Here is a 27518-nt window from a genome sequence, read left to right as displayed (position 1 = left end):
TCGCCTCTTCCATTTATATTTATATACATATTATATATGACTCGTCCGCGAAACGCCTACCGCCTTCGCGCTAAACAAGATGGCGTCCATGTCGCGGCTGTAAATACTTCCAGGACGTCGAAACGGGACTCGGAAGAAGAGCGGAAACCCGATTATTCGATCCTCGTGGGTCTTTCTGCACTGGCTGGTATTACATGTGTATACAAACAAGTTTTTAAATAGGTTTACCATTAATCGCATCCTAAATGGTTCACGACGCCGAGGTGGTGTCGATCACGTGACGAGGGTATGCCGATAATTAACTACTGATTACCGGTAACACGGCATAGCGCGAATGAACATAAGAGAATTTCACTGAATTATATATATAGTAAAGATTCCTATATACAAAAGTAATAAAGTTAGGGGCTACCGATTTTTACCAAACACTGATCCGCTTACGAAGTGCCAATTCTTCCGGCGATATTAATTTTCTCGATTACTGTACATTAACAGGCTATTTACAGGGCGATTCTCTGTACTCCTTCATCCTGGTTAATCTTAACAAATTGGGCGTGCTACATTTTGCTAGCGTATTTTTAGTAATCACTCGTGGGCCCAGAAGTGTAGAGCGAAGTCTGCGCTTTAAAGTGGCACATGACAACTTCCTTTATGGGACTTTATTTAAACAACTTTATTTGAAATCAAGTGTCAAATCGTAAACAGTAAACACCGCAATAATGTTCGGGACGTTTTAGCATGTAATTCCAGTAGATTCTCGTGAAAATGAACAACTTCGAGTAAGCTCTCTCCGCTTTCGCGATTAAAATTGATCACACGGTGATCAGGGTCGCCGACCTCTTATCGGTCCCTTTCCGTGTCTGAAAAGGGTTTTCCCATGTCTTCTTCAGGGATTAGGGGGATGTACCTCGTCCTGGGGTCCTTCTGCTTCTCGTAAGCGTATGGGAAGACTATGGTTCTCATGACGGGCTGACTTTTGGTAGTAGATTTGCTCCCAGCAGTCGTAGGGATTTTCTGGATATGGGAAACAGTCTCCGTGCTGGTCGACAAATCTTGTTTAGAATGTTCTGTGTCGACCTTGTCGACAGTGGAGGCGAAGAATTCATCAGGGTGCTCGAAGTCCACCAGAGGAATGTATTTCCGCTCGTCTCTTCCGGTCGAGTTTTTGCCGTGTCTAGTCTTCAGGGTGTCATCGTTGCTCTTCTTCACCTCCGCCCCCGTGAGAGGAATAATGATCTCTCTTCCGGGCCCAACTGTGGAAACTTCTGGTTTCTTCATCGGCATTTCTTCGGACTTCTCGGTTTGAGTTGCCGAAGAGGTTGGCTGGTCCTCAAGGTCGACTGGCGATTTATCGGTCACTGGGGCCCAGTCTGAGATTTTCGTTTCAAGAACTGCATCCTGCTCTTCAGGTTGTGAGGACCAGCCTCCATCGCCTTCGCTCAGCCACTTGCTTTCGTATTTTGCCTTCAACGTTGTGGATTCCTTGATAATGGACGGACTTTGAGTTGAAGTCGGTTTACTCGTCTTCAGGTTCTCAGGGACGATGATGGTCTTCCTGCTTACGGGCACCCAGTCTTCGTCTCCCTGATTATTAACACTAGAAGTCCCTGAAGAGCTGGTCGAGAGTTCGACCACCATTGCGGTGGTATTTTGGACACCAGATGAGCCATCAGACCCTGAAGAGTCCTTGGACCCCATAAAAACTGGACCGTTATCCTGGTTCTTCGCCTTCCTCTGCGAGGCTGCATCCTCTCCCCTCCCGTTTCCACTTTTCCCAGATTTTTCAGTCGTGACCCTCTCCCTGGACCCCTTCGTAACATCTTCCAGGGTCACTTCAGCAATGTCTCCCAAAGGTGGGAAATATTTGGGCTCGTCTCTTCGAGTACCTCCCACGAAACTAGGAGTATACTGCGAGATTAAAGGCAACAAAGTCTGCCTGGCGTATCTCTCAGCTTGAGCAAGAATCCCGGCGAGTCTCTCTGGAAGGAACTGCACGGTGAATCCTCTGGGGAAAGGATCAGGATCCTGAATCTTCAGTATCTTCCCGGAGTCCTGCGGACTTGGATTTTGCCTGGAACCCCTTGGTCTCAACACAGGTTCTGTGATTTCTGGGAGCCTCAGCGATCTACCTGTCTCCTTTTTCTGCAAAACTGGCTCCTGGATGTCCTTAGATCCATCCGTTGTGCTCGTGGATTTTGGAGAACCGATGGTCGACGACTTCCTGGAGAATCTAGGGTTGGAGAAGCCTCTGCCCTTTTCGCCCTCGACGTTCTCCAAGGAGTTCGAGGCTCCGTCGTTCAGATCAGCCACGGACCAAGGATTACCTGATGACTGACCGCCCTCAGAACCTCCGGAGAAGATCTGGACGTTGCCGAAGATGTTTTGTGGCTGGAAATCCTCGTCGAAGACCGGGTTCTGGTCCTTTGTAAAGGGTCCAAGACCTTTCTCAGGTTGGGCGATTTCGCTGGGAATTACTTCCATCTTGTAGCTTCCTTTCTCGTAGTTTTGCTCCTTTGTGAAGGGCCCTATGCCGCCCTGCTTGTCCTGAGCAAATTGTTCCACCAGGAAAGGCTTTTGTGACGTCTCTGGGAACTGGGTCTCCGGTTCTGGGGGAATGTTGCATTCCCCAGGATAAAGTCGCAGATAAACCGATCTGCCCGATTCCAGGGTAAGGCCTCGTTTGCAGATCGACAAGCTCTTCCCGAAACTGTCCACTATTCCAACCTTGTCGATGCTCCAAGATACCAGCCCTGAGGAGATCCACCCACTGTAGGCCGTGTATTTTATCTAAAAAAAAACAGAGATCATCTGTAGGAAGAAAATCAAAAATCTTGGCAGAGTTCCGCGCCAAATACACACACGTTTGCATGTACGCACGCGAACGCAACCGAGTTTCTTTACGTCAAGGATGGCCATGGCAAACTTGTAAGAGTTAATATCTCCGTATCTAAATCTCCTGACTGGTTCACAATTGAAATATATAAATGACATTGGTTTTAATAATTACTGTAATTTTCTCAAAATGTTTCGCGCCATTTACTCGATATAATTGCGTTTCAACAGATTGTCAAGGCCAGATCTTGCTCGTTTAGCGTACTCAGTCATTGTTTTATGCCTGATTCTTTTTACTTCTGGGTACAAAACCCCTCTTTAGAACGTTGTTTCTAATTATGTAGGGTCTTTTTGTTTTTTTTTGTCAATAGAAATTATTTCGCCAATCGATGTATTAAAATATTAATTACAGCTGTAAATTAAGTGGTACCTCAATCGCCTCGAGATTCAAGATGGCGGGATGCGGCACGACGATCTTGTGCAAAATGGCGCCGACGAGGAGCTCTTCGTCGTCTTTACGAGTCATAGTAAAGGTCTCGTTGAAGGATGATTCACCCACCAGGGTCAGCTGAAGTTTTCCATAACTCCTGGCAGGTCTTTCTCCTCGACTATTGTAAACTTTGACTTGGTACTGATGAGCGCAAAATGGCTCCTCATCTCTGGTCACCAAGTAGAGTTGCCCTCTTCCAGGTGAGACGTCACTGTAATACCCCATATCCCCGCACTGTTTGTTAGCGCCGTTAACTCCGCATGGGAAGCAGTCCCCTCGAAGAAGCCCATCGTAGCCATGGTCACAGGGAAACGCCGGGAACCGACATTTTGGACTCACGGAATCGGTGAAGAACTTGTAAGCTCTGCGATGGTTACACAAAGACCTGCCCTCCACTGCGCTGGCTGCAAAGGAAAAATAACTTTGCTAAGCTCCGAGCTCCCAAAACGAAGAAAGTTCAATAGAAAGTCGATCCTAGATTAAATCCCATTTTCCTACATTTTTTTTTTTTCCATAAATTAAGTGGGACTCGATTCGGCCATTTTGTATTCGCTCCTCGTATGGGAAAGGTATATCTGAATTTTAGTCTTATTTACTTTAGAACGTGAAATTCCTTTTATATATACATATGTGAATATGATTCACGAGAATTATTTAATGGGGAGTTAATGGAGCTTGAGGTTAATGCGAGGTGTATACTCGGCTATGGAGGAAAATTCTTGAGAGGTTAGGATTTAATGGCCGGCGTTGAGTGTCCTTAAATCGTCTAATTTATGGACGCTCGTTAAGACCATTCGGAATTATCGGACGCTATGAAAAGTGATCCGACGAGCAATGCTCGTTGCCAATGACCCACTTTCTTCCCTCCGGGGAGAAACAGATCGGTTTTTCTTCTTCGTGTGGGAGGTAACGAGATCCTCCCAGTCCGTAGCAGAAGTGAAAAGACCAAGTTGCTTTCTAATCCACGGTCGGCTCGGTCGCAGAATCTTCCGCCGGGTCTGACTTTAAGATTTTTTCTCGGTTTCCATTTCCTTACGACGAGACTCGATCAAGGTCTCCCGTGATTCCCCTTAAAGTTACAATTATTTTCAAATTTTTTTTCACTGAAACATTTTGCAAGTACTCTTCATCACGATGCAGGATTCTCTTCACGGATGACAAATTACCTCGGATCCCAAACTTTGTTAGCTTCCGTTTATTTTGAGACCCACGTTTTAGGATTTGTAACATCCGGTAATTCGATTTGAACGTTACCTTTCATGTTCAATAAACAATGTTTTTTGCTCAACACAGGTAAGCCCTGACAAAACGGAAGCAATAGAAAAACTTGGGGGCTGATAACCGTTAAAAACGACGGATTTGCAGATTAATTGTGCCCTTAATTATCAAAATGGTCTGTCATTTTTTTGTTGTTATTGTCATTTAAGTATATGCAACAGAAGGTGTGGGACGAAATTAATTTATTTTAAATTTTTAACTTAGACCGTTTTAATACTAGCACACATTTATGTATAATTATTTCACACGGCTTAGAAACCGCCTTAACTTACACCAGATTATATCGGAGACTGCTCCAAGGAAGAGATTGGAGCATCCTGTCTGCATCCTGCCTCCATTGGGATAAAAGTCGACATGACCCATGGGTTGCCACGATCCCAAGCCTCCCAGGATCAGCTGTTCGCCATTACTATGGATGACATCCACGAAACGTGCATCGGAGGCGTCTAATCGAGCCTTGGGGTCCTGGGACTCGAAAAGAGGTCCCGCTGGATCGAGTCCTGCAAGAAGAGAATCAACGCAAATAATTAACCCGATATTCCGGCCAAAAAGTTCAGAAAGTTTCGAAAAAAGTCTGGAACTCTTCCTTGGTAACAATCATCCATTACGTAGCTTCGAACCTCTCTCACGAGGTGCAGCAGTGCATCACCGGAATGCAGTTACGTGTGCACCAACACGTGCCAATGCACTTATCACACGTGACCAGCAATTTAGTGGATTAATCTCGCGGAAGTTCATTTTCGAAGCTACGATGGGAAAACTAGACATTGCAATGAAAATTGAAGCGAACCGAATAGTCTCGAATCTTACCACGTGAATATGTACGCTCTAAGAAAGGTCCTGATTCTCATGAAATTTCATTTTTTAATCTTTTTTCGTGAACAATTTTTATTTCTTTTTATATATAAAATGGAATTTATTGGGGGTCAAGACCTTCCTTAGGGTCTCCATAATTGCGTGGTGAAATTTCGAACGATTGGGTTAACCGAGGTGAGCGAAATGTTGGGAAAATGATTGACCCCTAAGTAGCCACATTGATATCACCTTAAGGTGAAGATAGGAAGTCTGACCTGTGATTCTGGAGACGTTGCCTAACTCTGCACCTGCGAATCCTGCCACGTGGGCACCTAAACTGAATCCTATCAGGTGGACCTTATCAAGAGGTACATTAAGATTGCGGACCAGCTTGGCCAGCTGTCGTCCAACTAGTCTGGTGTTGGCTGCTGCCCTTACATAGTTGGGCATCGCACTTCCTGGACCCCAATCGACGCAGACTGGAATGAAAAATGGAAGAATGTGATAAAAAAATAATTGCATACTTTTTCTTTGGACATTTGCTGGATTGGATGGACTTAATGTACCTATGTTACATTCCTGGACCGACATGAGAGCGGATCTCATCTCGTAGACCCAGACATGCTCGCAGCCAGATCCAAAGCCGTGGACGATCACTTTGGTGGGAAGATCGGGATCTATAGCTCGATGGGCGTTATCATTGATATCGTCGGCTGGCACCTCCATGGGAATGGACCTTGCTTTCCTGCTTCCATACACCAAGAACCTGGGAGATAAAAAAAATAATGAGATTATCTAAATTTGATGCCGAAAGAACCTGGATAATTTTAAAAAACAATTGAAATTGTTCTTTAAATTTCATGTCGATAATCAGCATAATGTATGTAAGGGTATATTCCTTATATTTTTCTTCAATATTTATTGCTTACTGAGGGGAATTATTTTTTCTTTGGGTTAAGTCCTGAATCAGGGTACCTGGTTCCGACATCCTTCGGTGGCGATGGCAGCCTCTCCAGGTAGCTAAAAGGGCCGGTGTCCTCGAAGCAACCGACATCCTCGTAGCAAACCCTGGAGACCTCCCTTTTCGTCCTGTGAGAGTATTTCCTGTGAGTCTCCCATTCTCTCATCGACTCCACGACTGCCTTAAAGATTTCGGCGTCGTTTTTCTCGTCCAAAGACTCCTGGAGAGGTGTCGGCCATCCTTGCGCCGCAGCAGGATCCGCTGAAAAGAGACGCAATGATCCTTTGAGACACCCGTTAAAATTCACTTGTAAACTCGCAGTCGAAAATCCTGATCCGATGATTAAATGGAAACGAAAGAAATTTCAATGTCACCGCGGTCGAAAATCTTGATAGGATGAAAGGAAAAATATGGAAATGAAAGAAATTGTAATGTCACCTTCAAGGATCAGGTCCAGTTACTGACCTACCCCTTGCGATTACCACAATCGATTTTCACAATCCCGATCGGCCGAAAGTGGTTCGAAACTGGGCCGGGCGTGTAACAGGTTCGTGGCCAACAATCGAGGTCTGCTTCTTATTGACGGAAAAAGTGTTAAATAATGTATTTATCAGAGCCCAGGTCCGTTATCCCCGACAACAGCTGCAGCGAGAAATGGCGCGATAAAGGAACAACTGGTTCTAAATCCCACCACTGACCATCAATTTCTAATTCAATTAAATCGCCGTTTAAGAGGCCGCCACTCGAGTAGCTGGACAATAACTGGCAGGTGTTACGTGATTTATCAATTTTCCTCGAAAGTACCGGACTGATAATCCGCATTAATATTTAACGTAGCATTTCCTAATTTAACATAGCATAATGGCGAGTCAGGAATGCCTTGCGGGGTAACGGGCGAAAATCGCGTCGCCAATGTTTTCATACAACAGGGGAGAAAGGTTTTTATCGAGGTGGTTTAGAATTAAATTACCGGTGAAAATCTCCCCGATGGGGATCCTCTGTGCATGTAAATGGACTTCCGGTTTACAGCGCGAACGATTCGCGACTTTCGCCGGTTAATTTGCACACGACGGAACAAGATGGCGGCGGTTGGGCAATTCTTTGAGAGGTGGGACGGAAGTGCGGGCAATTGTGCGAGCTTTGTCCACCTAAAGTAGCGTACAGGGGTCGATGCTGGTTGCGCCGTTATCGTTATTATCATAACGTATGTACCAACTTGGCTGATACGGTCCGGTGCGCTTTCGAGCTCAGCAACTGCAAGAACCCCGGAATTTCGCGTTCGCTCTTTAACGCTCTTTGTGGGCCCTGCAAAAACGCAGGGCCCTCCTTTTTCCCCGTTTTTAACCGGCGCAGATTGACTTCGCAATAAGCCATTATCGCGAATCCCCCCGTCTCGGGTGAGCGGGTCGAGATTCGGTTTCTTTGCGCCGCCATTTTGAATTTTCTGTCGCGCCGTTCGGGTGCCATTGCATAATCGATAGTGCTACTTATCGATTCTTGGATAATCTTGGGATAATTCTCTTTTCTTTTTTTTATTACACCTAAACGCGCCGATACTTTTGAAACAGTGCCAAGAGGCACGTAGGTAGCAGAAAAACGTGGGAAAACTCGATATCACTCGATCATTAAGGGACAACTCATTTTTAATTACATTAAGGTTATAAACGTTAAAGGTACAATATTTCAAATTTTTGCTATGGTACGTTGTTATTGAAACATTATTTTCCTCATTATTAAATTAAGAAGTATTAAACTAAATTATAAGCGAGAGTGATTAAAATTGTTCGCGTCTTTTTTCTCTGGGGAAAAAAAATGGAGAACTATTCAAGAACCGATTAGGAGTAGGTATTACGCGTGACATAGATACGATATGAACGATAGACCATTACTGTATGTACTGTTTTACTTAATACGAGCATTACGAGGATTCCTTCATTCCCAGACGACGCGAGGTTGTCCGACGTAAGGAATGAATTTTTCTTCTCCAGGTAATCGACGTTTGTTTTCAGGCTTTTTATTGCAGATTGTAAGGATCCTGGCGGCACGGATGGCCGGTTATCGAGGGGAACTTTTTCCCGAAGTTTAATCGAACATCCAGTTGAGGTAATGCTCCGGTGGACGCGTCGACGTACTGCGCGGCCGCGCATTGAAATCGCCGCCATTTTTCCTCTTGGAACGGGTCGGCATCAACGGGCACGCGATGTCTTCGACAATAAGCGTTCAGAAGCTTCGGATCCCGGTTCTCACAGCCGTCTGCACCGGGACAAGCTCCTGGAAACCGTCGGTACTTGTTTCGTTGTCTGGGTTTGCGGGTCGAGTGGCGAACAATTGCATCAGCACGCATCTTGAACTTACGACCCACTTCCGCCCTGGAATCGCGAACAAAAAATAATCACGCAGGCGAGTCTGCACGCGTCTCGGCGCGAAACACTAAAAACAATGGAAGAACAGACAAATAATGGAACGATATATATGTATATATATACACACATAATTTCCGCCAACAAAACACGCAACCATGTAGAGACTAACAGAATGCAATGAGCTTCCATTTTGGTCAACGAGCGTTCATTCATTCTCTTCTTGGTATCTCAATGGAAACGGTGCTTCCGTTTCGCGACAATACCCTGGGCAGTTTGCGCCGTGTTTTTCTAATCCTCTCCAATCATCTTGCAACGATAACACGTAACGACTTCCCGTGAAACGGGCCCGAAACTTGCCGCCGCCATTGCGGCAAAAGAACGGTCACGCGAAATCGGGAGTGGCGCAACTGGGCGATTCTTTTTGCAAATATTTCACCTATTATTTGCATGCCCCAGGGTATGTTCGGTAAATTCGAAGAGGCCTTGAAGTGTGGAGAGAAACTTTACGGTGAAGAAGCCGCGGGGAGCTCTTCGGGGCACTTCGCGACGTGGAGAACGGAATGGGCCAATGGCGGGCGCGAAAGGAGAGAACGGCTTGGAAAAAGAACGTGAGAAAAAGCGAGGCAGTCGTGCCTGGGGGTTAACGCATTTTCTCGGGCCAAAACGGTCTGGTCTGCTGGTGATTGGTAAATACCTTGCGAAATACACCTGCACCTACGATTTGTCAATCGCAGCGCGGCGTTCCGATTTTCTTTTTTTTTTCCTGATATTTATGCGGAGAAAAAGGAGACACGTGAACCGCGATCGGCCAAGATGGCCGCCGTCGCGCGTTAGGACGCCACGAAGCGCGGCGCTCCTCGCAACAAGGGCAAGGAGGCTGCCAGATAATGAAATATGAAATGCCTCTTGCTAATATGGGAGCACACGAGGCGACATCGCTGGTTGTGCAACCGTCTCGCTCAGAAAAAATACCCCAGATATGAAAGTACGCCTCTAACGAGGAATCCTACACTTTGACGCGCACGCGATCGTTATTCCTGCTTAATGAGCACCTTGGAGTGGGTTCAATCCCTGCCTGACCCCTCTCTCGGTTGTAATCGAGTACGTTTAGCGGATGACTGTAACGACTACGGGATTAGGGACACGTAATAAACCTGTAAACTGTGTAACGAATGAGTTTTCAAAGCCTCTGATAGGACGCCTCGGGGTGCTGCGGTCCGCCATCTTGGGAATCTTTTAAGTCTTCCTCGCCAGTCGTCGCATCGAATACTATAACAATTTCAGTATTTCTCTAAGTACGTTCAGTAGATGGCTTAAAACTACGAGACGTTATAAAACCGCAAACTTCGTAACGAACGAGTTTTTTTATAATCTGCAATAGGACGCTTCGGCGACGCGCGGTCCGCCATCTTGGATGCTTAGGAAAACATTGAATTAAGCCGCTCCTGCAGTCGAAACCTCAAATGCTGCAACGATTAGCTCGTTACAGCAACGTTTCTATCCCTCCTAGCTTAATCGCGACAATAATTTCAGAATCACGGTGTGTAAATTCAAGTACTCCTCGCGCATTTGCCCATTTCCCTGCGGCAGGAGCTACAGCTACAAACATGCGTTCATTTCGCACTTCCAGCGTTAATTCGACAGCACCCGAGGCTGCTGAAAGAGAAATCAGAATTCCACAAAACTGCTGCCCCTGCATTTACACGTGATTGCCGTCGCAGTTAGCCTTTCCGTTAACGTATCGTATTTTTCTTCTGTAGGCTCTCAGGGTCGGCGTCCCAATTATTGAGCTCACCTCGAAAGGACATTGCAGACGAGTTTTCGTCGATTCGTGGTTCCGGTTGGGATCCATCGTACCGAAACCGACACTTCGTCCTTCACGAGCTAATAGGACGACTTATTGCCTAACCAAAAACGGCCGAGTAAATTGGATGGGACCAACGCAAACGTGGACGGATGGTACGGACTCTCGTTACTTTACGTAACGGTAGGTGCGAGACAATGGTGTCTATCTGGGAAGGGATTGCCTTTGCGGCGAGCCACAACGGGACCCCATGGACACACCGTTGAAAAGAATATTACAATTTTACAACATTTGACTTCGAAGTTTTATTCGGACGTGGTATCAGAACTTTATTACATATTTTCAAATACAATTTATAACATATGTTATAAGTGTAGCACATATGTGTAATAGACTTATAACATGTGTTAGAAAATTTGCGTTTAACAGTACTTGATTTCGAACGTTTTCCTTTTTTTCCCTCCAGACAAACAACTTTTTTACTAATGTCCTGGAAATGTTTAAGTACGTCTTTGTAGACAGCCCTGCTTAGAGCGCCATGATACTATTGCACTGTCCTATTTAATGTACGATCTTTTTTAATACCAGTTGAATATTTTTCGGACTCAAAAATGCCGCTAGAATGCTGCCTCGCCAGTGCTACCGTAATTTGTTACGTCTAGGTTAAATTTGTTAAAAAAGAAATACATTACGTTAGAGTATACGTTTCATCTCGACTAAGTATAAACACATATTATATAAGGATAAATATATATTTAACGTAGAGAAAAAAAAAATCATGGGTGGATAAACGTTTAATTTTTACCCCTACCGCCCTATTTCCCTTAAATCTACGTGTATGAAACATGAATTTCACAATTTTGTGTTGGTTGGGTGGCGTCGAACGTCGACGGCTGAAAGAAGACTCCCGATTAAATGGAGATCCTTTCTTTTTCTCGGCCAGGGGTCGATTCACCTCACGAGAACCGTTACGTGCACCTCGCTGGATCCATCTGTGTCGGCTTAATACAAAGGCGTGGCGAAGTTCCTCGCCGAGCGAGGTCTTCGAAAAGGGTCGGCCATCTTGAAGATTGGATGATGACATAGTTACCACTTCCCGGTGGCCCGGGGTCACCGAACCCCCCTTGCATTTTACTCAGCCTCCTTACAGTAGATATATGTATAGGCTAATGCGATCCCCGAATTACGGAGGGCCGGGAAAAAGTCGAGAGAAGAATGCCTGCTGGCGAAGGGCCGCCTAAAAATCGGGCTGCACGACACGGTTTCTACTTCCGCGTGGCTCTCGAGGCCGTCGAACCCGGGCGTAGATTAACTGCAGGAAAAGAAGACGGACCGAGACAGTAAAATCCCTCCACGCGTTCCCTATACCTAAAAAAGGACGGCCGCATAATTGCCGAAGTGGCTGTAAAATCTCGCAACAGGACGTCAAAATCCGTTCCACGTGTTTACGGGCGCGCCGCCATCTTGCGCTCGACCTGGCAATGAAACGACGGTAAAAATGCCGAATGGTAGGGTAATTATCCTGCCCGGACTGGGAATTGATCTTGGTTTTGAGATTTCCAGGTGCCACTGAGACCTACTTCCAGAACCGGGTGAAACCGCCGCTTTTTGGAAATCGTAGAAAGAGGAAATCTGGGCGGACCGGCCGGAAATCTCGACGCCGAAAGTGCCGGGAGGAAACCGGAGGTAAGAGTGAAAAGTACGGGTGAAGTGAGGTATGTTTCCGTGGAAAAAGAAAATAAGAAAAAGAAATCACCTCTGTGCAAGTTCATTAGCACGAGCGAGTTGCCGCAAGAAGCCTCCGCTTTAACCCTGAGGAACAGTGTTTTCTAAATATATCCTGCTACTCGGTTTTCTCCGCATGCGAACTTCAACGTTGAGGCTTTCTTGCGGTGTGATTCACTCGTACATGAAGAGGCCTAAGGTCGCGAGATCAGCCGATTCCGGAGGTGCGTCCGATTTCTCCGCTGCGGCTGATCTCTAATCGATCCGATAGGATACATTAAGGTGATGTGGAACCCTTGAAACGATTCAACTACAATTAAACATTTTTTTAAAGAGTATTCCACCGAGCGGACTGAAATTTTAACATCTGACTCGTGAGCGCGGAAGGAAAGTATTGACACGTCCAACTTTTGATTTTCCAAAAACTGTTTACTTCATTTTGTTCTTTATACCCTAAGATGTAAGAGTATTAGAAGAAAAAAAGGAAAAGGAAGAAATATCTACACGTTCTTTTATACTCGTGTAACGAAGTCCCGTCGATAGAAGTTCTATTTGGTTTTTCCTTTTTTCTACCAAAAATAAAAGATTACAAAAATCGCAGCACTCGTTGCAATGTAATCCTTTAAAGATTCTACGTTAAAGTCGAGGACCTCTGAGGCACTCAATGGAGGCATTAAAACGGGGTCGAAATTGAGGATGTGGGACGTCGCGAACAGCTAATCCCACTTTTGCAAGCGGAAATGTCATGTATGGAAGATAATGCCCGTGACCTCGAATGCGAAAAGCTTGAATAATGCCGAGGGGAAGAGAAAAGGGTTACAGTTAATCGCCGCTATTTGTCACTCGGCTGTGTACATCGAACACGATTTTATATTTATNTATATATAAAAAGACAATTGGCCAGGTCGAGTGACATCGCAAGGTCGAGTTGCAATTGTTGAAAAAGGATATTGGAACCATCGCGATAAGACAGATATCGTAATTTCAGGCGATATGGAATGGCTTCTTGGATGTCTTCATGTCAAACTGAGATTCAATTATCGTTCTGAAATAAAGAACCGAGTTGCAATTGTCGAACTAGAATATATAAGTTGTCGTAAATGAGACAGATATTGGAATTTCAGGCGACAAAGGGCAATGGCTACTTGATTGTCGACCTGGAGTTCAATTATTATTCTGAAAGAAAAAGAACCGAGTTTAAGCAGGGCTATTGGCAATCGAAAACGGTTGATCGGACGATAACAAATACGGGTACTTATTTATGTATTTATGGGAAATTGGTGTTCTGCAGGCAGGAATTAACGGCATCGATGGAATTGGATCTCGATCGGCGATTGAATATGGATCGAGTGAAGGGACCGCGGTAAGCTGATCTAGGTAAATTACACCATGGAATGTTACACTGTTTCGAGATGGAGTGACAGAGTGTCTCGCAATTGCCTCGGCAATTACCCTTTTCAGGGAACAGGGCCGAGGGAAATAATTCCCCTGAGAATTAAGAGAAAAATTAAGAGGCATTATCTGTCGGCAGGATTTACGTAATATGGAATGTCGAGCACTTGTGTAATCTGTCATGAATTCTGAATCTGCTGTAACGAGGCTAAATAAAATAACGATCCCATTGATACGTTCTTCGCAGGAGAGTTAGAAACGCATAAAAACTCCTGATAAGGAAATCAATCCCTAAGAAACAAAAAAGAAGAAATCGGTTATTTTTTAAAGTCTAATTTTTATCCATATGACATGAAATAGCGGTCTCGTTAAAACGTGGCAGAGAAAAGAAAAAGTAAAAAAAAATCCTGTGGTGTTGGAAAGTATTCCTCTAAAGTGATAAAGAGTGTCGAATTATTATTTGTTAACGGGGGCAAGACTTGTAATGAAATTAAACATAATAGCGGTCTCATTGAGACGTGCCGCAAGAGAAGTAAATGCTCGAAACGTCGCGCAAGCAAGACTTAGCCGGACGCAATTGGCCAGGCCGTTGTCGGAATAAGAATTGCAGAAACAGCAAATGCCACCGCTAAAGCGGTACATTAAAGTGCCGGCAGAAATTGAATCCCGCAGTTAACGGAGTTTACAGTGGGACGTAGATGTCTATTTGCCACGGGAACGACATTGTCACCTGGAAAGAGTGGGTCAAAGAAGAAGACTCTCCGCCATCAGTGTCATCTTTCTGCATCGAAGAATTCCTCAAAATACCCGAAAGCAACAATACCGAATTTACCGAGAGCCCCAACATGCACAAGGCGGAATTTCAATTGCTTCGCCAGGAAATTAGGAAGTATCACTAATAACGTTAACTGCCGGGATTTAATATACAGATTTTTTTTTTTCTCAGGAAGAAGAAAAATCTTAATTACTTATTAACTTAACGGCGCAGTATAAAGGATTGACTCTGCGAGTGGCAAGTGATGGTTTAACAGCTGTTAAGTCGGCGGCTTTGTAATCACCATGACGTTTACACTTATTGCGCGTGGTAAGTGCTGTCAATGTCCGCTATGCAAAAACGATAGAAGACCGAGAGTCTCCTTAAGGCCTCTCGATGTCTTCTACGTCCAATCAACGTAACTGGATTGCTTTTCCTTATCTCATTTCATTTTAGAAAATTTCATTAACGCGGTGAAATTTCATTCGGTATAAGAAGCAACGTTTCCTCGAAGGTGCGGACACTTTCGGCGAATGTGATCGATTGATATAATCGATTACCAAGAGAGGCTAATCCACGCGACGAAGATCCAATCAACGTAACCGGATTATTGATCTTTCATCTCTGTTTATTTCTCGAAATCTTGATCGTTGCGGAAGTAGCCTTTCTTAAACATAAATACACTTTTTCCTTACGGGTGGCAACTTTTGGCGAATGTGCTCGGTTAATAAAACCGATTAGCAAGAAAAACGAGTCCTTAAAGGGGCTTTAAAGAGCGAAAGAGAAAAACTGCCAAACGAAATGGGAGAAAGTATCCGGCAGTCAGACCGTAGAAATTCCCCGTTCGAGGCAGCCAGAGGCCATCGTCCTGTCGCCGGAGATGTTCTCCACGTCAAGGAGCGATGCACCTCGATCCCCGACAAATAAAACCGGAAGTCGAGGTAACGCGAAGAGGCGTGATGGATTTCAAAAATGTGCAACCCTGCCCGAAATAATGAGCGGCTCGCTTGGGCGCGCCGCCATTTTGGTCCCGCGCGAAGACTTCCTCTTTCGGCGTGGAGAATCCTTTCCCGGAACGCGTTAAACGCGTAATTAAGGGCGAAACGTGTCCGCTAAGTTACACAATATGTCCACGGGCATACTCTTCCTTGAGATCAATCCCTCGCTCTTTATTTTTCACCTCCTCCTGCGTAAGTAACCGCGTTACGAAAAATGATTTTTCGCCTGAGGAACTGCGCAGGCGCGGTGGTGCAACTTCACGGCGAACTGAAGTTTTTCTGGACTGCGTTCTTTTATGTATGTAATATAATTTATAAACAGGCATGATTTCTACACGGAACAAAGTGATATTTGCACTTTTAACGAAGCACAGCATTGCTGATAAAGTTTTGCTGTTATTGCAGTAATAATTGCACCGACAGCATAAATGTATTGTTATTACTTAATCGAATGAGTGATATACAGTTCGTTATTATTTTTAAAGAATATTGCAACTCTGAATAGAATTTCTATTGCTCCAGCGAAGTGATCGTTTTTTTGTTTCTCCCATATCCAAAAAAATTCCGGAAAAAAAAAATGTCGACCCGTTTTCAAATGTTTACATTTACTGAAACAACTAAAATTGCTTGTTACTGTGAGTTGTTTATCCTGATCATACATTTTGAAACAGTGCCCCTGTCGCACTAGATGGCATCGAGATATTTTACGAGTTTACTTATTTATTAATCTCATCCATTTCTTCCTTACAAAATTTAGGAATTTCATCGAGTGTCCCAAAATCTATGTGTAACAATTTACATATTCTATGTTTAAAAAGTGTACAGTAAGTTTTAATAACAGCATCGGTGGTTGAATGAAAATTAGATGGGAAATTTAAAGCGGTGTTCAGAGTAAAGAGACGCAGCGCTCAGTCGAAGCCCGTGAACTTGTCCGAGACGCAACCGCGGCTCTTGGTATTACGTATAAAGTATTTTTTACAACCAAGGAATCATTACGTATATACCCAGCCTTAACATTGCAGGATAGACCTCTCTCCAAAGTGCTTACCTATTTTATTCAGGTACCTCAGGAATGCGTGGTATAAGGCATAAATCGGCACAGGTAAAGTATTTCTTATATACTCTGAGAAAAAACATTTTTTCTTTTTTTTTCTTTCAAAGAAATGATTTCCTTGAATGGGGTTACAAAAATTTCTTAAAATGATAAGCAACAAATTCTTCGGGGTAATTACATGTTCTTTCTACCGAAACTCTGTTATCTCGTCCAAATGAGCATTATTCAAAGAAATTCTTTTCTCAGCGTACAAGAAATCAGTACATACTCACTCATACCTTAAGGTGATGTGAAAGTGGCGTCAAAGAGGTCTCGTTTATGATACTTTTCTTCGAACTGAATGTACCGAATCGTTTCCAACCTCGATGTGAACGTGGAGGCTATAAAGACGATCCAGATAGCCATGAAATTTCAATTTTTTTAAAAAATCGAAATTCTATGAGTGTCATAACCTTTCTTATAGTCAGCATGTTCAAGTTGTAAAGTTTGAAACGATTCGGTAGATCCAGTTCGTAGAAAGGTTTCATGAACGTTATGCCCCTCAGAAGCCACTTTCTCATCCCCTTAGCATTTAAGGGTATATTTCTCTCTATAGTACTTTTCCACTTTTTTGAGGTATCTCAGGAGCGCATGACGATAAGACAAAAATCCCCGTTTAAAGAGCTAATTGGAATCCCGTGTTTCGAGGTGCAGCCCAGAAGAGGAGGGCGAAGGAGTCGGAGAGAAAGGTACCTGGACCACATCATGCGTCGGTCGTGATCAGTCGAGGATCGATCGAGGATCGATCGACGATCGATTGACTATCCATTGAATATGGATCGCCGATCGGTCGGACCAAAATGGCTGCTTATTGTCCCGCGAGCTGCAGGAAGACCTCTTAAGTGACCTCGAAAAGTAGGTTGGGACCGCCGACTGACCGTCCACCTACGCCTGAGGATTTCTCGCAGAAATTTCGAGCCTTTCCATCGCGAACCACTTTCACGATTTTAACTGGCGACCAGTCTCTTCCAAGAACGAGCCGATGGCCAATGGCGGCCGCGATCGGCATTGAGCAAGAAATTTCGTATTTTATCGGCCCGACAAAGGCGTCGATTCTATTTGCTTGGGCTTTACTTTTCACTGTCTCTATACAGCTACCGAGCGCGTGTATAACGCATCGAGGAACGGCGCTTTCGCTGCTCGTTGATTGTCGATTGCCGAGTGCAGAGCCACCGATCCTTACGTGTGTACAGTGTACACGCACAATTCCTCTATACAACGTGTGCTCGAAATTGTAAATGCTGTATAGACTGTTATGCATTTTTAACCACACATGAAATTAATTCTTAATTATACAAGCAGGTTCCTCCCTCTAGGCTGATGAAAATCGATCAAATTTACATACATTTTTATGCACCTCATAACTGGAGTTTAACACAGAAAAATGGAAAAATTATAAATTAGAAAATGTATGAATACACGTAAATCGAGAATTCGGAATGCCGTGCACGATTTAAAATAAACCCTCTGATACGATAATAGAATATTTCAAAAGTTAACAGCGCACGGTTTAAGATAAACATTCCGGTAGGAAGTGGTAGAAAGAAAATAAGTTGTTGAGGAGTTTGTAAAGCAAGAACTGCATGTACAATGAATTATGATATAAAAAGGACAGGCCTACTGAATTTTGACAAGATTTTTCTTACAATATTCCCCTCCGCGAAGTCCCTCCAATTAATATCATATACACGCGTTATGTACAGGGATGTTTAACTAATTTAAAAGTGCGATACAATTATGGGGAAAGCTCAGTCATGGTAAACGTGTCCAACAAGGCGTAAGCATTATTGCATTCGTTTAATGGCGCGTCCTTGATAGGTTGATTTCATAATTCCACAGCCTTAAGCCTTGCGTTCTAGCCTGCTTGGTAAAAGTTGCATAACAGCTCATCAGTTCAACATAATCTCAACTAACGATAAACATACGGTTGAGAAATCATTAACGTTCCTTTCAACGATCGACTTTTGCGGCGATTTATCATCGTTCGTTGCCCGAGTCCCGATTTCATTATTGCGAGATTTCCGCCTCGAATTAAATAGGATGAAGGACATAAATATTCCAAGATGGCGGCCGAGTTGCGTCTTAAATTCCGCCGAATTTCGAATAGGTTAATCCGGACACGTTCGATCGCTTTGGGGAAAGTTTTGCGCACTCTCGCGAATTTCAAATCTCCGAGGAGGCGCCGACCTCGATGTGGTCATTCGATTTCCTGGTTAAATAATGTGTCAAAATACTGGCAGCCATTTAAAATCGCTGTCCAGGCTCTCGCCCGAATTTCTCTAGCGCTTAATTAATTCCCAATTAATGGCTAGAAAGGACGCTAAGCGGTCGCTCCTTCATTTTTAATCGACGAAAGATCAGACGTGACACTTTCGTAAAAGACTTTAAATATGACCAGTTTGAAAGTGTCATACCGAGTTTTTTCTAAATGCAGGCCAGTCGGCCAAGTTCCACACTTGGCCAGGTAAGGTGACTCGTCGTGCCGGATATTTCTTTTTCTTTTTTTTTCTTGGAAAATCATATCCCGAGTAATGATGACGAGTAAATTGCTGGAGATCACTGGCATAGATATTAAAATTACGAGCCGGTTACATTTGATCGGAATGATTGATCAATAGGTGAAGTCGGAACATCATCTTACAGGAGCTAATTATTCTTACGACTTTGCGCGAGGGAAATGAATGTTCATTATAATGGAGACACAAGTCGAAAATAAACCACTAGTAAAAAAAAAATCGGTTTAAATATTAAGACATGGAGTTACTGTACTTTATAAAAATTATTTACTAAAGTATTATTCCACTCTCAGGAGTAAATTATTCTTTCGACCTTACGAGAGAGAAAAATAAAATTCAACTTTAATGGAAGTACTAAAGTAGGATGTAAATCGCTGGAGAACGTTAAGCATTGACATTATGCGATGTAAATAGTAATGTTATTTATCTGCACGTGAGGTCAGAATATTACTTCACCTCAGGTGAGTAAATTATTCCTGCGACTTCACCCGAGACAAATAAATATCAAGTAAATGGTAATTCTTAGGACGAAAGGATTCCTTCGTTCATGAGCAAGAGTATGACATCAATCATGTGTAATGTGCGCTTGGGTCTATTCAGGTCTGTGAATACATAACATAAATGCATTAAAAAATGAATTACGTAATTACACCATAAGAAATAATTTCTACATACCTAGGAGGCCGATCCAACGCAGTAACCAAAAGCCAACGAGAATTTTGCCGATCATCGCACGACCTGGGACGCCTTGAACCCTCTCTTCTCTTAGATATCCATTTTTTAAAAACACCGACACCCGCGCATGTATCTTATCACCCTATCAAGAGAACCCCGAGAAATAATTAAAACGTAGAAACCCTAAAAACGTCCGAATTCGGGCAAGATATTCCCACCGCGTTCCATAAAAAAATCCATAACATTCAGCTGAACATTAAATTCACCGTTAAATCAGCTCGACCGTGTTGCCCGTTTCTCCGAACTTTCCAAAATAAACGATTGAAATCTCCCGATCAAACGAAATGACCGACTCATCTCATTTTGTCGAGCTATTCAGACATAACGTATAGTTTATATTATTAATATTAATGACAATAGATTCGATTTATATATGGCGAGAAAATAGTGATAATTAACGGTCTGTGTTATTCGTCCTATCGGTCGCTGATATCGGAGCAGGGCTCGGGATTTCTAAGCCGATTGTCCGGCGACATGACAGTCGGATTCGCTGGTTTGTTTTGGAACGGCCACTCCCGTTTACAGTTTGCACTCAAATTTAAGGTTTATTTGCCAGTCTGGCGTGAGTTTCACGACTCGATACGAGTCACTCCGGTAAGACTTGTCCAGCGAAGAGAGAGTCGCGAGTGTTGCCTCGTGGCCTACTATAACAGAACTGACTCCTACCAGGCAGTAACCGTCTCTTTACCTTCCTCACCAACGGTGTTTACATAGCTTCAGGTTCATGTGCTCGGGCAGGGGAGCAGGACCTGATCAGGTGGACCAATCGTGGTCACCACTGTTATCGCGGATCGGTCACGACGGTGGTCCGATTGTTTTAACCCGATATTATACACGAAAGTGAACACTGCGTTCCTTCGATGAAACTCATATTTCCTCAGTGATTTTCCAATCTCTTTTTACCGACGACAAGAATTGTCGCATCGCACTTTACGATTAAAAATTAAAATTAGAACGATTTTCAACAGACTCTACTGTGTCGGGTCAAATACGTTCTTAACAAGACTCGTACTTTCGCAGGAATTTTTCAATCTCTTTTTACCAACGACAAGAATTGTCGCATCGCACTTTACGATTAAAAATTAAAATTAGAACGATTTTCAACAGACTCTACTGTGTCGGGTCAAATACGTTCTTAACAAGACTCGTACTTTCGCAGGAATTTTTCAATCTCTTTTTACCAACGACAAGAATTGTCGCATCGCACTTTACGATTAAAAATTAAAATTAGAACGATTTTCAACACACTCGACTGAGTTTCGCGCCAAATACGTTCTTAACGAGACTCGTACTTCCGCAGGAATTTTTAATCCCTTTTTTCCTAATGATGAAAATTGCCGGGATTCATTTTGGCATTGCATTTTTAAATTAATAATGAATATTTGAACGCAGTTCATGAGACTCGATAGAGTTTAGAACTAAATACATTTAATCGCGATTGTATTAACCCGATATTACGCATGCAAGGTGACTCTGGGTTCCTTTAACCAGACTCATATTTCCGCAGTAATTTTCCAATTTCTTTCCCCCCTACTGAAATAAATTACTGCGATACAATTTCGCATTGCACTTGTTAATTAAAAATTAAAATCGGAGCAAAGCGCACATGGAGAGTTAAGGACGTTTTTCCAAACGAGTCACATATGCATATAAATCCATAAAATTAGTTTTCAAGGTATCAAGTATAATTAACAAATGTCCAATGTTTATGTTTCACATAAATATCCTGCGATTAACCCGCTTCCTCAGTAAACCAGGTCATGATGTGACAGAATGGGGATCGAAGAACAGTTTAGACTCGCGTATTCGTCTCTTTGCGGATCTAGAAAATGCTACCGTCCGCCAGAAACTTATTATTACAATCTTCTAAAAATGGTTTACCATAAATGACGTGAACCGATTACCGAAATTGAGATAAATCATGTGCGCCCGATTAACCGTGTACCATGACTCAAAGCGTGTATTCCGGACGCATTTTTTTTACAGTCCAGGGCGAATCTTTCTAAAAATCTCGCACAGATGAACGGAGATTTTGGTACAGAGGTACCTCCTCTTCTTTTTTTTATTAATTAAGTCTCATTTGGTATGCCGGGCGATACAGGTGTAATATTCGCCTGAGACTCGAGCGGTCTGATACAAAGTCTGAATACAAAGTGAATTTTGTGCCTTATAGAGAGCACACACATTTGATCGTTGCCCAAGAAGAGGGTTCAGAATTTTCCTGGGGCTGTCGCAACGCGTCGGTTTCACTGCGATCGAAAGTGCTCGTCTCCATACGAGCTCATGTGCGAACCGCGATTGAGCATTATATCACGCGTGATCTGATAGAGACGGTGAGCGGAAGTGTCGATTGGTCGCAAACTCTTCTAATTAAGGTTGAAGCTCGCTTTCGCTGGACAATCTGTAAGGCGAGGACAGCTGTCAAATGGCCAGTACCACGTGGCCCTTGAAAAATCAACGCCGATATTAATTTACAACTTATCAAATATTGGCACATCGAGGTTCAGATTGTCCATCGAGTATAGACTTTATGGTAATTAGATAATTGGAGTCGGGTCTCTTCAGGGTATCGCAGGGGTTGCGGCCACGTGGCGGATGACAGCTGTCAGATGGCGGGGTCCACGCGGTCTAGGATCAGCTGTTCCCTGGTAGCCTCACATTGATTTTCCGACCGTAGACCTGTGTCCATGATCAATGAACTTTTTCAAATCTCAACTTATACATGAATTTTTTAAGATTCATGTTTCTCAAATAATATGCTTTCGGTTAGTATGTCAATACATCCGTCGACTGCAATTGATTATTACTGCGGAAATAAAGACAAACTTGTTGAGACCAAAAATGTATACACTTTATATCACTACGAGGCTACACCGTTTTATTTTACATGTATTACCGTTCTTAATTGTTTAACTTTGTTTTTATTTGTAATAGTTTACTTCATGTCTGTTTTACTGTCCATTTTTGGCGATTACAGCATGAAAATGCTCTGCAACTCTGACACATTGATGGAAAATTTGATGGAAAAATGTCACCGTCTGTATTTTTTTTTGTTATCAAAGTTTCTCATCCAAGTTTGATTAATGATCAAACTTTTAATAACATACGTATTTGACAAAGAATATTGACAAAGTTCTTTTGCCATGGATCCTCGTGTCTCAGAGTTCCGGCGCCCCGATTGCTCCATGATTATCAAAAGAAGCAACACGGTTACGAAAGCGCTCCTGATGGCGCGATAATGAGTCTTGAAACGTCGTAAAGTGCTTCATTAAATAATCTGTACCCGTAATAACAATTTCTCCGGGATTTTGCGGAACATCCGCCGCGGGCAGGCTAACGGTGAATCCGCCGAAGAAGGGGTCCCGGAATCTCCTGTAATTACAATCCAGCATGTAAATTGTGTCGCGGAATTGCTCCAGTTCGACGGAATCAGAACCGAAGAAAATCCTTGACCGCGGTTTTCTTCGTTTGCTATTAACCGCGGGAATGTCGGAAAATATTGAGGCGCCTTTCTTTGCTCGCTAATAGTGGGCCATAACTTGTTATTAATATAACTGTTTGCGCGACATTCAATACGGCAGAGCAGAAGAAACGTTAAACAAAGGTCGCTTCCTGTGTCCTCAAATCTTCTTTACCGGGTGCGGACGGACACGTAAGTCACGTGCGGAATGGTTTACGTCCGGCAAACGAAGAAACGCATTAACTTCACTTTCGGCCAACTGGAGAAGTCCGTTGTACCGCGACTTTCGAATGCACTCACAGTCTGCAGTTGAAAGTTCACCTGGCATTGTTACTTGACGATTATCTATGGCTAGCGGATGATCGGAAATTATGAGGAACCAAGTCGTCGGTCAAAAGAGAAAGTCCTTTAACACTCCTCGTCGTCCTTTCCAGACCTCACGGCGCGAAGGATGCCTCTATTAAATGAATTTATGGAAGGTATAGTGAAAATTGACCATTACGATCAGACGTACCTGTTAAATTTATGGTGAAGAATTATGGTTTCATTCTATAATTATATTCGTATATTCTGGTTTTACTTGAACAGTTCCGCAGGACAATTAACTCTATCTTTGGTTTTAATTTTAGTTTAAAATATTTGGTTCTGCCAACTAGTCGCTGAAAATTATTTTAAAGTCGTACGGTAGTATATGATGCAATGAACGTACATCTATATTTTTATTTTGATTATATATACATACAAAAAAAAAGTTTTCTATGGTACATAAGTTCTTGCGGTGGCAGGATTTCTACATCTATCCATTAGTAACATAATCCATCATGCTTATCGTACTTTCCTCTTAATGTATTTAAATGCATCGAATTCAACATTTTCCTCCTCTGATTCTAATGAAATTTTGGTCTTCGGCCTACGATTTTCGATTCGTGCCTTTTTCTCAGCCTCCGACAGTGTAGAAAGATCCAGCGGGAGGTGAATGATTTTTCTTGGTTCAAAATATCGAATGGATAGACTACTACCATCAGGTAAAATAAGGGTCACTGGATAATCCCTTTCGTATACTCGTCTATGCCGTTTTGTTATTGCAGCTGTCCAGCAATCAAAACTTCGACTTACAATCGGAGTGGTTTGCGCAGCTCTCAAGAGGGATGGTACGTTAGGATACATCCTAAAACAATTTCATTGATACTAATAATGCATGTTATACTACAATTATATACCGAGAAATAATACGGAATTCAGATTACTTTCCGCTTAGTGATTATTTACTACAGATTGACTGCAACGACTAAACAGTAATTTGAGGTTATAATCCAACCTCTTTTACGTGTAGTCAAAAATAATCTCGGCCATATTCACAATTATAACCCCGAAGTCCAACAACTTGTGCCAATTTTATGCTGGCAGAAATATGGAAAACAAAGTTATGAATAATTTAGAGAAACAAATTTTACCTTCTCAGTAAATAATGACCGATCGCCATCTCTCGGCGGTATCTAGCAATATTAGGTAATTTTAGAGTCGTTTGTCAAGCGCGCGCATGTGCTCCAATGCTTAGAAATGAAATTGTTTTTAAATGAGTCCCTTTATTAAAATTTTTTTTTATAGAAGTTAATTCGATAATGAACAACTGTTGGGAACTCGAATGTAATAATTATTTAAGAAGCTTAATGTAAGAAATAAAATATGTTAACGGTCGGTTTATCTTGCATGGAATTGTATGAAAACGAATGACGTATCTAATTTAGCTTATCATGGGAACGTTGTTATATTAATAATACTGATAACATAGTAAATGAGATTAAATGGACGCTGAACTGCAACTGGTAATATAAAAAAATCTCTCATTGCTGCATGAGAGGTATTCAAGATGACACGTTCAATGATTGCGGTGTTCTTTCTCTTTTGCTTGACAATATTATGTACAAGATCAACAAAACATGACCAAGATTTTCCACTAGTAGTGATAACATGGGATTACTTCAATGCTACGGAAAAAGGTAATAAATCAAATGTATATAACAGTTAAGCTGTACGAAAAGAAAAGGGTACTTATATTGTTATTATTATTGTTAATTTTATCATCATCATTAGGATTGTTTATCTCGTAAGTTGGAGATTATGGGATGACGGGGGTCCGGGTCAGACTGCCCAGGAGGTCTCCCCCGGAATCCACCCGTTGCTTATTTGCGTCGTCCTTAATGTAGTAGTAGGTACACCGGCGGCAGGTGAACGCCGGTTTATTGATAACTAGGAGCATCCTGCAGTCTCGGCAACGGAGGGTACTTCTTGAGTGGGGTTTGATATGATGGTACTCCGTGACCACGGAGTACAGACGATGTTGGTCTTCTGGGATCTCCTCGAATCATTCGAGACATAGTGACCAGTCTCCGGTCTCGTGCTCGAAGAGGGTGTCGTCGGCTGGACTGTCTTGGTAACAGTCTATCCTGAGTAGCCCGCTGTATGTTTCCTGGTGTTTGTACGGAAGTACCCCACACAACGCGTCCACTCCGACTGGAACCTTCTTCGGGATGCTGGCGGTTGGAATCGGCATCTGTTTAGGATTTTGTTTTAGATTAGATTCTTAAGATCTGTGTTTGTCCGGTATACGCTTATAGTGTGCATATGTGAGTTTGTGTTTTATGTGGTANTATTCAAATATCTAAGATAGACTCTGAGTTTGTATATAATTAATATCAGTACATGAATAAGAAAATAATTAGCTACTAATTAATGGCAATAACCATTGTATGGTTTTATATTTATAGCTTGGAAGGTGATTAATGATGAAAGTAGAAGTGCTTTAGATGCCATAGAAGAAGGTTGTTCTTTATGTGAAGAACTTCAGTGCCGTAAAACTGTTGGCTATGGTGGAAGTCCCGATGAGTTAGGGGATACAACTTTAGATGCTTTAATCATGGATGGGTATGTTAAAGATTTTGAAAAATAATTTCTTTTATAAATATATGTAAAATAATATTGTAAAAACAGAACAACTATGGATGTGGGCGGCGTTGGAGGTTTACAAAATATCAAGCAAGCAATATCTGTAGCACGAAAAGTCTTGGATAACACTATGCATTCCCTGTTAGCGGGTGAACTTGCAACCAAATTTGCTGTAGGTTTGGGATTTAAGGTGGAATCATTACAAACCAATGAATCAAAGGCAATGTGGCAAGATTGGAAAGAAAATAAGTGTCAACCAAACTACTGGAAGGTAATTTTATTTAATGATTCTTAACTAATCTTATCACGTGATAAGGTGCAATGGTTGCTTATATAACTGTATTGAACCTAAATATTATGAACAGGATGTGAGTCCCAACCCTCAGAAGAATTGCGGACCCTATGGGCCCCTGAAAAGTGATTTCTGGAATACACAGGACATTGCCACCTGTAATGTTGGTCCTGACAATCATGATACAATTGGCATAATCGCTATCGATTCACAAAAGAATATTGCTGCTGGAACTTCAACGAACGGCAAAAAATTTAAGATTCCAGGTCGCGTCGGGGATTCTCCAATTGCAGGTGCTGGTGCTTACGCAGATTCGACAGTTGGAGCTGCCGCCGGAACTGGTGATGGAGACATTATGATGCGTTTCTTACCAAGGTACTTCAACTTTCATATTAAATACTGATTTTTTCATCTTACCAAAAATGTCTTCTATACATTTCAATTACATGTTATTTTATATTTAACAGTTTTCTTGCTGTTGAAGAAATGCGTAGAGGAGCTAGTCCTCAAAAAGCTGCTGAGACTGCAGTTAACAGAATTGCAGAGCATTATCCAACATTCTTTGGTGGTGTAATTGCATTGAACAAGAATGGCCAATATGGTGCAGCATGCAATGGAATGGACCGTTTTCCGTTTTATGCTATAAATCCACGTTTAAATACTCCAACATTGACTTATGTGCCGTGCACTAAAGGGCAAACTACCAAAAAATCTATGACTCCTTTGGTTACTATGCTTCCCTAAAATTAATTACCATTTATACAAAAAATACAGTGTCTCGTAGTCATTTAAATACTTGTTACAGATTGTTGTATACACAAAGTTAACACGAGCTGCACTTTAAAGTTTTATAAATAAAATGATATTTTGTTCAATCTCCTAATATGGTACCAATTTACTACATTGCTTATTTCTTGGTATTTGTAATATTGTATTTTAAATTAAGAAATGCCTTTTTTCCATTTTAGTTATGTTGAAAGCCCTTTTTATCAAACTATTTTACGTTACTAGAGAGAGACAATCGGTCTATACCATCCAGATTCTGTACGTTTACACGATCATTTTACACTAGTTTTATAACTAC

At 42.5% G+C, this 27518-nt stretch overlaps 3 protein-coding genes across 7 annotated transcripts; 1 reads left to right on the top strand and 2 right to left on the bottom strand.

The window, feature by feature from the left end:
• Positions 1-662: 662 nt before the first annotated feature.
• LOC105704100 lies at positions 663-20202 on the bottom strand. The gene is made up of 7 exons (XM_012433039.2): positions 19677-20202; positions 6371-6617; positions 5962-6161; positions 5671-5874; positions 4873-5100; positions 3263-3726; positions 663-2787 (listed from the first exon to the last, which is right to left on the bottom strand). The coding sequence occupies exons 1-7, from the start codon at positions 19729-19731 to the stop codon at positions 841-843; spliced, it is 3345 nt and encodes a 1114-aa protein (XP_012288462.1). The 5' UTR covers positions 19732-20202; the 3' UTR covers positions 663-840.
• Positions 20203-22599: 2397 nt separating this feature from the next.
• On the bottom strand, positions 22600-24731 carry LOC105704244 (39S ribosomal protein L55, mitochondrial). Of its 3 annotated transcripts, XR_002762194.1 has the most exons (4): positions 24651-24731; positions 23939-24364; positions 23518-23855; positions 22600-23108 (listed from the first exon to the last, which is right to left on the bottom strand). XR_002762194.1 is itself a non-coding variant. In XM_012433303.2 (2 exons), the coding sequence occupies exons 1-2, from the start codon at positions 24677-24679 to the stop codon at positions 24022-24024; spliced, it is 372 nt and encodes a 123-aa protein (XP_012288726.1). In that variant the 5' UTR covers positions 24680-24731; the 3' UTR covers positions 23887-24021. The 3 variants fall into 3 exon arrangements, 2 of the variants coding, with proteins under 2 accessions (XP_012288726.1, XP_012288727.1); XM_012433303.2 differs by lacking the exons at positions 22600-23108; positions 23518-23855 and having other exon boundaries at positions 23887-24364; XM_012433304.2 differs by lacking the exons at positions 22600-23108; positions 23518-23855; positions 24651-24731 and adding an exon at positions 24444-24639 and having other exon boundaries at positions 23887-24364.
• LOC105704243 (N(4)-(Beta-N-acetylglucosaminyl)-L-asparaginase) lies at positions 24642-27317 on the top strand. 3 transcript variants are annotated; one of them, XM_012433302.1, is made up of 6 exons: positions 24642-24705; positions 24989-25196; positions 25965-26121; positions 26188-26413; positions 26508-26809; positions 26902-27317. In XM_012433302.1, exons 2-6 carry the CDS (start codon positions 25067-25069, stop codon positions 27176-27178), a joined length of 1092 nt encoding a protein of 363 aa, XP_012288725.1. In that variant the 5' UTR covers positions 24642-24705; positions 24989-25066; the 3' UTR covers positions 27179-27317. The 3 variants fall into 3 exon arrangements, with proteins under 3 accessions (XP_012288725.1, XP_012288724.1, XP_012288723.1); XM_012433301.1 differs by lacking the exon at positions 24642-24705 and adding an exon at positions 24733-24868 and having other exon boundaries at positions 24945-25196; XM_012433300.1 differs by lacking the exon at positions 24642-24705 and having other exon boundaries at positions 24733-25196.
• Positions 27318-27518: the final 201 nt, after the last annotated feature.

Source organism: Orussus abietinus, unplaced genomic scaffold (assembly GCF_000612105.2).
Source record: "Orussus abietinus isolate OABI.00-Male unplaced genomic scaffold, Oabi_2.0 scaffold7, whole genome shotgun sequence".
NCBI classification, from domain to species: domain Eukaryota; kingdom Metazoa; phylum Arthropoda; class Insecta; order Hymenoptera; family Orussidae; genus Orussus; species Orussus abietinus.
Note: the sequence above shows the minus strand (reverse complement) of the source record. Positions and strands in the feature narration are given on the sequence as shown.